Genomic DNA, 13491 nt, shown 5'->3' with positions numbered 1-13491 from the left:
TGGTTAATTGTTTAGCTAGCTACATGTCTTAACAAAAGACTCCACTATGCAAGTAACTATTTCGGGTGCATTCGTAAATTCAGTCTCTGCTCCGATTTCAGAGCACTCTCGTCTAATTGTGACGGAGCGAAGAATAACTGATGAATTTACGAACGCTTAACACCTGGTGAATATGGTCGGTGTCAGTAAACCGTGGCAAAAAAAGTGTAATTAAATTGTTGCCAGCAGCACAGTCACATTCACCAACACTCTAGATAACATGAAACAGCCTAACCAGCTCTACCAGGGTGAGTAAAATGGTCAGAGTGAGGTGTTCTCTCATTGGTGTCTGGAAGTAGTGGAGGTTAAAGCTGAAGAGGGTGTAGACAAAGAAGAGCTCTCCAGTAGGTACCAAAAAATATTCAAAGGCCATTTTCTCAAGTGAGGTTACAAGTTGATCAACTTTCAAAGCAGAATTACTTTCCCATTGTTCCTCAAATGCAGTGTATGATAAACCATGTTATAGCTCTGAGTCTGCTTATCCAATGTAAAAAAAATATAGATTTATATAAATAATCCAAAGTTGCTTCATAAGACCGAAATCAAGGTGGTTGGTCAACATATTATATACAGTGTTTACCATATATGTCTTGCTCTCTCTCACTCTATAACTTGTATTCAGGACGGAAAGTTAATTTCTTTGCAACATTTATTTGCAGTTTTGCTTTGGTCTTATTGCAAACAGGATGTATGTTTTTGAATATTTTGTATTCTGTACCGACTTCCTTCTTGACTGGGTGGTGTAATTAATAACTTCATCATGCTCAAAGGGATATTCAATATCTGCTTTATAAAAAAACGTATGGGTTTCCTTCTTTGCGAGGCATTGGAAAACCTCCCTGGTCATTGTGGTTGAATCTGTATTCACTACTCGACTGATGGACCTTTACAATTATCTGTATGTGTGGGGTGCATGGATGAGGTAGTCATTAAAACATTATTTTTTAAACACTTATTGCACCCAGAGTGAGTCCATGTAACTTATTATGTGACTTGTTAAGCACATGTTTTACTCCTGAACTTTATTTAGGTTTGCCATAACAAAGGGGTTGAATAGTTATTGACTCGAGACATTTCAGCGTTTCATTTTTTATGAATTTGTAAAAACAAAATTCCACTTTAACATTATGGGGTTGTGTGTGTGTAGACCAGTGACACATCTCAATTGAATCAGTTTTAAATTCAGTCTGTAACACAACAAGATGCGTAAGTGAAGGAGTGTGAACACTTTCTGAAGGCACTGTAGTGCACTACTTTGGACCAGAGCCTTATGGGTCTTGTTTAAAAGCAGTTCACCTCATAGGAAATAGGATGCCGTTTGAGACACAACAGGTTGTTTTTGAGAAACCCTTAGGCCCAGTTGGTTATAATAGGATGCGCCAGCAGAGCAAAGCAGTACAAAATGAACAAAACAAAAAATCTAGGCCAACAAACCGGTTTGGTTTCTGCTGACTGACTGTTGTTGGTAGTAAAGTACAGATTCTTTCCTTTTTAGGTGCCTTTCCCTTTTTAAGGTGCCTTTCCTTTTTAATCTTGGGGATAGGGGGCAGAATTTTCACTTTTGGATAAATAGCATGCCCAATTTCAACTTCCTGCTACTCATGCCAAGAATATAAGATATGCATATTACTCATAGATTTGAATAGAAAACACTCTGAAGTTTCTAAAACTGTTTGAATCATGTCTGTGACTGTAACATAACTTATATAGCAGGCAAATCCCTGAGGACTAACTGTTCAGATTTCCCTCTCCCCCCTCTCTGTTGAATATATTGTCTTTGCCATTGGATATTTAATAGGAACCCATTTTCAGTTCCTACCGCTTCCACACGATGTCGCCAGTGTTTGGAATATGGTTGAAGTTATTTCTTTGTTTATTGGGGAAGTAGGCCAACTCGGAACTGGGGACACATTTGTGAGTTGCGCAAGACGTGAACAGCAGTGCTGGTTTGGTTTCGTTCCTGTATTGAATACAGATTGGCCCTGTCTACAATTTGATCGATTTATTAATGTTTAAAAATACCTAACGTTGTATTACAAAAGTAGTTTGAAATATTTTGGCAAAGTTTATAGGCAACTTTTGAAATATTTTGTAGTGACGTTGTGTTTTGGTAAGCTGTTCTTTTCTGGATCAAACGCGCTTTATAAATGGACATTTTCAATATATACAGTGCCTTGCGAAAGTATTCGGCCCCCTTGAACTTTGCGACCTTTTGCCACATTTCAGGCTTCAAACATAAAGATATAAAACTGTATTTTTTTGTGAAGAATCAACAACAAGTGGGACACAATCATGAAGTGGAACGACATTTATTGGATATTTCAAACTTTTTTAACAAATCAAAAACTGAAAAATTGGGCGTGCAAAATTATTCAAAGTTCAAGGGGGCCGAATACTTTCGCAAGGCACTGTATGTATAGACGGAATTAATAGAACAAAAGGACCAATTGTGATGTTTATGGGACATATTGGAGTGCCAACAAAAGAAGCTCGTCAAAGGTAATGTATATTTTATATTTTATTTCAGTGTTTTGTGTAGCGCCTGCTACGTTATCTCCTTTGTTTACTGCTGGTGCAGATGGATACAGGCTATTCGATAATTTGCTTCTTATGCTTTCGCCAAAAAGCATTTTTAAAATCTGACATGGTGGCTGGATTCACAACGAGTGTAGCTTTAATTGAGTATCTTACATGTGTGATTTAATGAAAGTTTGCATTTTATAGCATTTTATTTGAGACTGGCGTTCTGCATTTCCCCTGGCTTTAGGCCAGTTGAGACGCTAGCGTCTCCCCTATCCATATTAAAGTGCCTTTCCCTTTTAAGGTGCCTTTCCCTTTTAAGGTGCCTTTCCCTTTACTGCGTGTGAAACGAGGCCTCAGTACTGTAACTGAAGAATGTCACCCAAGCTTTTGTGGAACGAGCACCATTATCCAAATAATCATGTCACGCAGGGAAGAAGAATGAAGCTGCTCATAAAAACACTAAGTTATCTTTACCCCAATACATCCTCTCTGTTCATATTCAGAACAGGCTGTGACCACGAAGATAGGGTACGTGCTGACTGGGAGTTCAGTCAAGATTTGATGTAGTTGTTCCTCTCGGGTTTCAACTACGGCGGGTGCTTTTTGTTGTTGAGTTCTCACTCGGCACAGCATGAGTTGAAGAGGGCTGGTTAACGTTTGATTGCAATGGTCAGATTCCCAGATTGCACTTTTGTATTGGACTGCAATGCGTCTATAGTCAGAAACAAGAACAGTTTCCCAACACTGATAATGATAAGTCTGGCTGTGTTTGTTTAACGTTAAGTCCATTTTTTAAAAATTTCCCTTCGGCTAACTCAATTCACTTTTAATTAAGGTTGTTCCTTCCTGCCTGCTTTAAACCCTGACATACTTTGTTTGCATGATGATGAGGTTAACCTGCTCTGTTGTTGCGGTGATCATGTTAACCTGCTCTGGTGTCATGGTGATTCGCCTATCCAGAGGGCATGTGAGGTGTCTGGCTTCTCCTCTAATGTATTAACTGCTGTTCTGTGTGGTGCTCTCGGTACCTGATAACACGGTGGGGTGGGGGGGGCACCACCGACTGTAATGAGTCGGTGGTGATTCCCCCTGAGCAGACTGTAATGAGTCGGTGGTGATTCCCCCTGAGCAGACTGTAATGAGTCGGTGGTGATTCTCCTTGAGCAGACTGTAATGAGTCGGTGGTGAGTCTCCTTGAGCAGACTGTAATGAGTCGGTGGTGATTCCCCCTGAGCAGACTGTAATGAGTCAGTGGTGATTCCCCCTGAGCAGACTGTAATGAGTCGGTGGTGATTCCCCCTGAGCAGACTGTAATGAGTCGGTGATGATTCTCCCTGAGCACACTAATGAGTCGGTGATGATTCTCCCTGAGCACACTAATGAGTCGGTGATGATTCTCCCTGAGCACACTAATGAGTCGGTGATGATTCCCCCTGAGCACACTAATGAGTCGGTGATGATTCTCCCTGAGCACACTAATGAGTCGGTGGTGATTCCCCCTGAGCAGACTGTAATGAGTCGGTGGTGATTCCCCCTGAGCAGACTGTAATGAGTCGGTGGTGATTCCCCCTGAGCACACTAATGAGTCGGTGGTGATTCTCCCTGAGCAGACTGTAATGAGTCGGTGGTGATTCTCCCTGAGCAGACTGTAATGAGTCGGTGGTGATTCTCCCTGAGCACACTGTAATGAGTCGGTGGTGATTCTCCTTGAGCAGACTGTAATGAGTCGGTGGTGAGTCTCCTTGAGCAGACTGTAATGAGTCGGTGGTGATTCCCCCTGAGCAGACTGTAATGAGTCAGTGGTGATTCCCCCTGAGCAGACTGTAATGAGTCGGTGGTGATTCCCCCTGAGCACACTAATGAGTCGGTGGTGATTCTCCCTGAGCAGACTGTAATGAGTCGGTGGTGATTCCCCCTGAGCAGACTGTAATGAGTCGGTGGTGATTCCCCCTGAGCACGCTGTAATGAGTCGGTGGTGTTCCCCCCTGAGCAGACTGTAATGAGTCGGTGGTGATTCCCCCTGAGCACACTGAAATGAGTCGGTGGTGATTCTCCCTGAGCACACTGTAATGAGTCTGTGGTGATTCCCCCTGAGCAGACTGTAATGAGTCGGTGGTGATTCCCCCTGAGCACACTGTGCAATGAGAATCATGCTCTACTGCCCTGTCACAGGAATGACAAAATCCCATAGTACTATTCCTGATAGTACCATCTAGAATAGTACTATCAGTGTACACACGCGTACTTGCCTCCTACTGTGGTCATTCCGTCTCCTCTATGAATCACATCTGCACGAACCCAGTCTTCACTGAGTCATCCATACATCAATTGTCTTAAATCATTTATTTATTACTAAGTGGTTCACAGAAATGCATAAACAAAGTAAATATGGTTACAAGGAATGATAGGATAATGTGCCCCTAGTGGGCTAAACCGGTATCGCGGCTTGGTGGACAAAACGGGGAGTGGGGGTCAGCTGAGAAGTCACTACAGAGGTGATAACTATAACAATTTAAATACTAATCCTTTACACATGAACGCTCACTCATTCGGGAGCAATTGCAATCAATATATATATTTACGCTCAGTGTGTCGTCTTGATGGCTGGTGAAAAGTTTGTTTCTTTTGTAGAATTGTCTCTCTCTCTCTTGTGGTTAGAGTGGATTGTTCAGAGTAACATTCCTTCATTCGTTATAGAATAGCTGTTTCGGCGGTTGTCGTTCTTCACGTTCAATGATACCGAATTCCTAGCTGCAGACTAGTAATTAACATCAAAGACTTGTTCTTATTCTGTCGGTATCGATAGTCTAAGAGTTTAACCACGTGGTATGGTTAAAAGATTCAGCAATGGTCTACAACCTTCGTCCCCTCCTAATGGAGGTCTGGTGACATGGTCTGGTGATCATTTCTCAAAGTTGGGTTTTATTTGGAATGGCAGAAAAGGTCTGTCCCAGGATGTTTGACCCTAACTGGGCTCAGGGGCGGTCCTCTGATTTAGTTGACTCCAATTCCCTTTGAGTTTTCCTTCATTAATCAGTCCAAAATCACATTGTAAAATTGTGTAAACAGTGTCATACTCACTCATTCATCTTATACAACAATTAGATGTAAACCTCATATCTGAGGCTATTATATAAACAGCGTTATGGTAATGTGGCCACACCGTCTCCCATGAGCTTCCCCAAGTTGTAACAAACGGACCAGTTCGTAGCTGGATTCTTCACCGATCTTTTATACCTTTTCCGGAACATGAAATTTGTTCGGACCTTGAGTTCTGTGAGGTGGAAGAAATTCCTTTGTTTTCTATGAAACTTCACTCTGTCTCTTATACTGTGTGACCATGAGGAGATCCTCAGGAATTTACGACCTCTCTCTGACCACAGCAGCCTAGTTGAAGGAGGAAAGGGGGAGGCAGGGAGAGGGGGATGGGGCTTGCTCTACCCAAACAGGGCAACGTCATGACAGTAGGGTACATCTTTCTCCTGGCGATGCAACAGGGTTTTTGAAGCCTCCTGCTCAGTCCACTAATGAGAGAGGGAGAGAGACGCACCCAGGAGTACGTGGACTGTGTGTGTGTGTGTGTGTACTCAACATGTGTATGATCCTAACTGTTCTCCTTCTGGCTCCTCTCTCCAGGCGGTTTCTCTGTGGTGTTCCTGGCCCGGACACAGAGTGGCATGCGCTGCGCTCTCAAGAGGATGTACGTCAACAATGTCCCTGACCTCAACATCTACAAGAGAGAGATCACTATTATGGTGGGCAGATAGAGTGTGAGAGACTGTGTGTGTGTGTGTGTGTGTGTGTGTGTGTGTGTGTTTGCACCTTAACATGATTACTTGACTTAGGTCTGTGACGGTCATTTGAATTTTGGATGACGGTTATTGGCCAGACAAATCATTTTTGAATTTTTTTTTATGTCCTTTTTTCAGCAGATGTCACAAAGTGTTTATACAGAAACCCAGACTAAAACCCACAAAGGATTGTGGTCACCGTAATAACCATTCAATGCACATTTTCTCCGCTCCTGACTGCATGTGCTGCCACAGAAATATAATGAATAAAACAGGCGTACCCATTCCAGTCAATGATGGCATAATGGGTCAGACTGGCGGACATCGTGAGTGTACCAATGGGAGCAAAGCAGGAAGTAAACGCCAGAAGTGTACCCATCAGTATGTGCTGTGATTTGTTTATTTAAAAAATAAGTGTATTCAAGTGAATGGACATTACAGGGACACATCAGTTTAAAAAAAAAATAAAAAAAAAAAATGGTTTTAACTTTTATTTGACTAGGCAAGTCAGTTAAAGAACAAATACTTATTTACAATGACGGCCTAGGAACAGTAACCCGGACGACGCTGGGCCAATTGTGGCGCCGTCCTATGGGACTCCCAATCACGACCGGATATAATTCAGCCTGGATTCGAACCAGGGACTGTAGTGAAGCCTCTTGCACTGTGATGCAGTGCCTTAGACCCCTGCGCCACTCTTGAGCCCAGTTAGAGGTAGACGCAGAGAAATTACGGAAACAAAATAAAGATAATAATAATAGATCATCGATTTCTTCTACAACAATGCTTGGCTCGATTTCTCCGCTGTTTTGGTCCCCGTACCTACCACGCCCTTAACGGCGTGAAGCGAACCCTTGCAGATACGGTGTGTGAGAGCGAAGTCTTGTATCTCACTCATCTCAATATCTGCGTTTCTGCTTGTGGCAACGTCATTTCGCTGAGTCTACCTTTGTTTTTCTTCCACATTTGAATGAACATTCTACATTAGCGTGGAACCTTGCTTGTTTCAGCAAAGGAGCAACAACGTTTCATTCTCGTTAAGTCTGTTAGTGCAGAAAGGGTCTCAACCACTTGAATGCCATCAGCTGTTCGTTCCACAATTTATATATATATTTTTTAAAAACGGTTGACATTTTAGTTTAATGATGGTCTTCGTCCGTAACCGTTGGTAATACAGTAATCGTGACGGCCCTAGCTTGAATTTGTCTCTTAATGTTTTACGCCATCCAGAAAATCCACTTTAGTTATTTGAACTGAATGACCTCTAAGAAAGAGAGTAGATCAACATGTCCCCCCCCCCTAAATTTTTTACCCCTGTCTAACTCAACAGCTAGTTTATTTTCTGTGGGGTTTGCTGACTTAAACCACGAGTAATATGTTCACTACCTGTCTCAAAATGTCCATAAACAAAGACCTTTCTTCTGAAACTTGTCATTCTATTCTTGTTCTGAGAAATGAAGGCGCTTTCATGCGAGAAATTGCCAAGAAACATAAGATCTCATGTAACGCTGTGTACTACTCCCTTCACAGAACAGAGCAAACTGGCTCTAACCAGAATAGAAAGAGTGGGAGGCCCCGGTGCACAACTGAGCAAGAGGACAAGTACATTAGTGTGTAGTTTGAGAAACAGACGCCTCACTAGTCCTCAACTGGCAGCTTCATCTCAATGTCAACAGTGAAGATGCTGGCTTTCTAGTCAGAGTTGCAAAGAAAAAGCCATATCTCAGACTGGCCAATAAAAATAAAAGATTAAGATGGGCAAAAGAACACACTGGACAGAGGAAGACTAAAAAACAAAAGTGTTATGGACAGACGAATCTAAGTTTGAGGTGTTCGAATCACAAAGAAGAACATTTTGTGAGAGGAAGAAAAGATGCAGGAGGAGTGCTTGACGCAGTCTGTCAAGCATGGTGGAGGCAATGTGGTGGTCTGGGGGTGCGTTGGTGGTGGTGAAGTGGGAGATTTGTACAGGGTAAAAGGGATCTTGATGAAGGAAGTGTATCACTCCATTTTGCAACGCCATGCCATACCCTGTGGACAATGCTTAATTGGAGCCAATTTCTCCTACAACTGGACAATAACCCAAAAGCACAGCTCCAAACTATGCAATAACTATTTAGGGAAGAAGCGGTCGGCTGGTATTTTGTCTGTGCTGGCCACTCCATTATAGTCTCAGGTTTTCAACCCTTTTGAGCTGTTGTGGGAGCAGCTTGACCGTATGGTATGTAGGAGGTGCCCATCAAGCCAATCCAACTTGTGGGGTGTAACTGTAACTACCGTAGATGTGAGGTGGCTGTAACTGTGACTACCGTAGATGTGAGGTGGCTGTGACTACCGTAGATGTGAGGTGGCTGTGACTACCGTAGATGTGAGGTGGCTGTGACTACCGTAGATGTGAGGTGGCTGTAACTGTGACTACCGTAGATGTGAGATGGCTGTGACTACCGTAGATGTGAGGTGGTGGCTGTGACTACCGTAGATGTGAGATGGCTGTGACTACCGTAGATGTGAGGTGGCTGTAACTACCGTAGATGTGAGGTGGTGGCTGTGACTACCGTAGATGTGAGGTGGCTGTGACTACCGTAGATGTGAGATGGCTGTGACTACCGTAGATGTGAGGTGGCTGTGACTACCGTAGATGTGAGGTGGCTGTGACTACCGTAGATGTGAGGTGGCTGTAACTACCGTAGATGTGAGGTGGGTGTGACTACCGTAGATGTGAGGTGGTGGCTGTGACTACCGTAGATGTGAGGTGGTGGCTGTGACTACCGTAGATGTGAGGTGGTGGCTGTGACTACCGTAGATGTGAGGTGGTGGCTGTGACTACCGTAGATGTGAGGTGGCTGTGACTACCGTAGATGTGAGGTGGTGGCTGTGACTACCGTAGATGTGAGGTGGCTGTGACTACCGTAGATGTGAGGTGGCTGTGACTACCGTAGATGTGAGGTGGCTGTGGCTGTGACTACCGTAGATGTGAGGTGGCTGTGACTACCGTAGATGTGAGGAGGTGGCTGTGACTACCGTAGATGTGAGGTGGTGGCTGTGACTACCGTAGATGTGAGGTGGCTGTGATTACCGTAGATGTGAGGTGGTGGCTGTGACTACCGTAGATGTGAGGTGGTGGCTGTGACTACCGTAGATGTGAGGTGGCTGTGACTACCGTAGATGTGAGGTGGCTGTGACTACCGTAGATGTGAGGTGGTGGCTGTGACTACCGTAGATGTGAGGTGGTGGCTGTGACTACCGTAGATGTGAGGTGGCTGTGACTACCGTAGATGTGAGGTGGCTGTGACTACCGTAGATGTGAGGTGGTGGCTGTGACTACCGTAGATGTGAGGTGGTGGCTGTGACTACCGTAGATGTGAGGTGGTGGCTGTGACTACCGTAGATGTGAGGTGGTGGCTGTGACTACCGTAGATGTGAGGTGGTGGCTGTGACTACCGTAGATGTGAGGTGGTGGCTGTGACTACCGTAGATGTGAGGTGGCTGTGACTACCGTAGATGTGAGGTGGTGGCTGTGACTACCGTAGATGTGAGGTGGTGGCTGTGACTACCGTAGATGTGAGGTGGCTGTGACTACCGTAGATGTGAGGTGGCTGTGACTACCGTAGATGTGAGGTGGCTGTGACTACCGTAGATGTGAGGTGGTGGCTGTAACTACCGTAGATGTGAGGTGGCTGTGACTACCGTAGATGTGAGGTGGCTGTGACTACCGTAGATGTGAGGAGGTGGCTGTGACTACCGTAGATGTGAGGTGGCTGTGACTACCGTAGATGTGAGGTGGCTGTGACTACCGTAGATGTGAGGTGGCTGTGACTACCGTAGATGTGAGGTGGCTGTGACTACCGTAGATGTGAGGTGGCTGTGACTACCGTAGATGTGAGGTGGTGGCTGTGACTACCGTAGATGTGAGGTGGTGGCTGTGACTACCGTAGATGTGAGGTGGTGGCTGTGACTACCGTAGATGTGAGGTGGTGGCTGTGACTACCGTAGATGTGAGGTGGTGGCTGTGACTACCGTAGATGTGAGGTGGTGGCTGTGACTACCGTAGATGTGAGGTGGTGGCTGTGACTACCGTAGATGTGAGGTGGTGGCTGTGACTACCGTAGATGTGAGGTGGTGGCTGTGACTACCGTAGATGTGAGGTGGTGGCTGTGACTACCGTAGATGTGAGGTGGCTGTGACTACCGTAGATGTGAGGTGGTGGCTGTGACTACCGTAGATGTGAGGTGGTGGCTGTGACTACCGTAGATGTGAGGTGGTGGCTGTGACTACCGTAGATGTGAGGTGGCTGTGACTACCGTAGATGTGAGGTGGCTGTGACTACCGTAGATGTGAGGAGGTGGCTGTGACTACCGTAGATGTGAGGTGGCTGTGACTACCGTAGATGTGAGGTGGCTGTGACTACCGTAGATGTGAGGTGACTGTGACTACCGTAGATGTGAGGAGGTGGCTGTGACTACCGTAGATGTGAGGTGGCTGTGACTACCGTAGATGTGAGGTGGCTGTGACTACCGTAGATGTGAGGTGGTGACTGTGACTACCGTAGATGTGAGGTGGCTGTGACTACCGTAGATGTGAGGTGGTGGCTGTGACTACCGTAGATGTGAGGTGGCTGTGACTACCGTAGATGTGAGGTGGCTGTGACTACCGTAGATGTGAGGAGGTGGCTGTGACTACCGTAGATGTGAGGTGGCTGTGACTACCGTAGATGTGAGGTGGCTGTGACTACCGTAGATGTGAGGTGGCTGTGACTACCGTAGATGTGAGGTGGTGGCTGTGACTACCGTAGATGTGAGGTGGCTGTGACTACCGTAGATGTGAGGTGACTGTGACTACCGTAGATGTGAGGTGGTGGCTGTGACTACCGTAGATGTGAGGTGGTGGCTGTAACTACCGTAGATGTGAGGTGGCTGTGACTACCGTAGATGTGAGGTGGCTGTGACTACCGTAGATGTGAGGTGGCTGTGACTACCGTAGATGTGAGGTGGCTGTGATTACCGTAGATGTGAGGTGGCTGTGACTACCGTAGATGTGAGGAGGTGGCTGTGACTACCGTAGATGTGAGGAGGTGGCTGTGACTACCGTAGATGTGAGGTGGCTGTGACTACCGTAGATGTGAGGTGGCTGTGACTACCGTAGATGTGAGGTGGCTGTGACTACCGTAGATGTGAGGTGGCTGTGACTACCGTAGATGTGAGGAGGTGGCTGTGACTACCGTAGATGTGAGGAGGTGGCTGTGACTACCGTAGATGTGAGGTGGCTGTGACTACCGTAGATGTGAGGTGGTGGCTGTGACTACCGTAGATGTGAGGTGGTGGCTGTGACTACCGTAGATGTGAGGTGGCTGTGATTACCGTAGATGTGAGGTGGCTGTGACCACCGTAGATGTGAGGTGGCTGTGACTACCGTAGATGTGAGGTGGCTGTGACTACCGTAGATGTGAGGTGGCTGTGACTACCGTAGATGTGAGGTGGTGGCTGTGACTACCGTAGATGTGAGGTGGCTGTGACTACCGTAGATTTGAGGTGGCTGTGACTACCGTAGATGTGAGGTGGTGGCTGTGACTACCGTAGATTTGAAGTGGCTGTGACTACCGTAGATGTGAGGTGGCTGTGACTACCGTAGATTTGAGGTGGCTGTGACTACCGTAGATGTGAGGTGGTGGCTGTGACTACCGTAGATGTGAGGTGGCTGTGACTACCGTAGATGTGAGGTGGTGGCTGTGACTACCGTAGATGTGAGGTGGCTGTGACTACCGTAGATGTGAGGTGGCTGTGACTACCGTAGATGTGAGGTGGCTGTGACTACCGTAGATGTGAGGTGGCTGTGACTACCGTAGATGTGAGGAGGTGGCTGTGACTACCGTAGATGTGAGGTGGCTGTGACTACCGTAGATGTGAGGTGGTGGCTGTGACTACCGTAGATGTGAGGTGGTGGCTGTGACTACCGTAGATGTGAGGTGGCTGTGACTACCGTAGATGTGAGGAGGTGGCTGTGACTACCGTAGATGTGAGGTGGTGGCTGTGACTACCGTAGATGTGAGGAGGTGACTGTGACTACCGTAGATGTGAGGTGGGTGTGACTACCGTAGATGTGAGGTGGTGGCTGTGACTACCGTAGATGTGAGGTGGTGGCTGTGACTACCGTAGATGTGAGGTGGCTGTGACTACCGTAGATGTGAGGTGGCTGTGACTACCGTAGATGTGAGGAGGTGGCTGTGACTACCGTAGATGTGAGGTGGTGGCTGTGACTACCGTAGATGTGAGGTGGCTGTGACTACCGTAGATGTGAGGAGGTGGCTGTGACTACCGTAGATGTGAGGTGGTGGCTGTGACTACCGTAGATGTGAGGTGGCTGTGACTACCGTAGATGTGAGGTGGCTGTGACTACCGTAGATGTGAGGTGGGTGTGACTACCGTAGATGTGAGGTGGTGACTGTGACTACCGTAGATGTGAGGTGGGTGTGACTACCGTAGATGTGAGGTGGTGACTGTGACTACCGTAGATGTGAGGTGGGTGTGACTACCGTAGATGTGAGGTGGTGACTGTGACTACCGTAGATGTGAGGTGGCTGTGACTACCGTAGATGTGAGGTGGTGGCTGTGACTACCGTAGATGTGAGGTGGGTGTGACTACCGTAGATGTGAGGTGGCTGTGACTACCGTAGATGTGAGGTGGCTGTGACTACCGTAGATGTGAGGTGGCTGTGACTACCGTAGATGTGAGGTGGCTGTGACTACCGTAGATGTGAGGTGGCTGTGACTACCGTAGATGTGAGGTGGCTGTGACTACCGTAGATGTGAGGTGGCTGTGACTACCGTAGATGTGAGGTGGTGGCTGTGACTACCGTAGATGTGAGGTGGTGGCTGTGACTACCGTAGATGTGAGGTGGTGGCTGTGACTACCGTAGATGTGAGGTGGTGACTGTGACTACCGTAGATGTGAGGAGCTGGCTGTGACTACCGTAGATGTGAGGTGGTGGCTGTGACTACCGTAGATGTGAGGTGGTGGCTGTGACTACCGTAGATGTGAGGTGGCTGTGACTACCGTAGATGTGAGGTGGCTGTGACTACCGTAGATGTGAGGTGGCTGTGACTATCGTAGATGTGAGGTGGTGGCTGTGACTACCGTAGAT

At 46.7% G+C, this 13491-nt stretch overlaps 1 protein-coding gene across 3 annotated transcripts in view; it reads left to right on the top strand.

Annotated features, from left to right (window-relative positions):
* LOC110535133 (BMP-2-inducible protein kinase) overlaps positions 1-13491 on the top strand; it is a 103896-nt gene that overhangs the window by 40911 nt on the left and 49494 nt on the right. For all 3 annotated transcript variants that reach the window (XM_036936475.1, XM_036936474.1, XM_036936476.1), the window contains exon 2: positions 6199-6317. In XM_036936475.1, coding sequence (XP_036792370.1) covers positions 6199-6317 — 119 coding nt within the window. The remainder of the gene's footprint in view (positions 1-6198; positions 6318-13491) is intronic.

The sequence above is a fragment of the Oncorhynchus mykiss genome, chromosome 11, assembly GCF_013265735.2.
Source record: "Oncorhynchus mykiss isolate Arlee chromosome 11, USDA_OmykA_1.1, whole genome shotgun sequence".
Classification (NCBI taxonomy): Eukaryota; Metazoa; Chordata; class Actinopteri; order Salmoniformes; family Salmonidae; genus Oncorhynchus; species Oncorhynchus mykiss.
The sequence above is the reverse complement of the archived record's forward strand: the minus strand, read 5'-3'. Positions and strand labels throughout refer to the sequence as shown.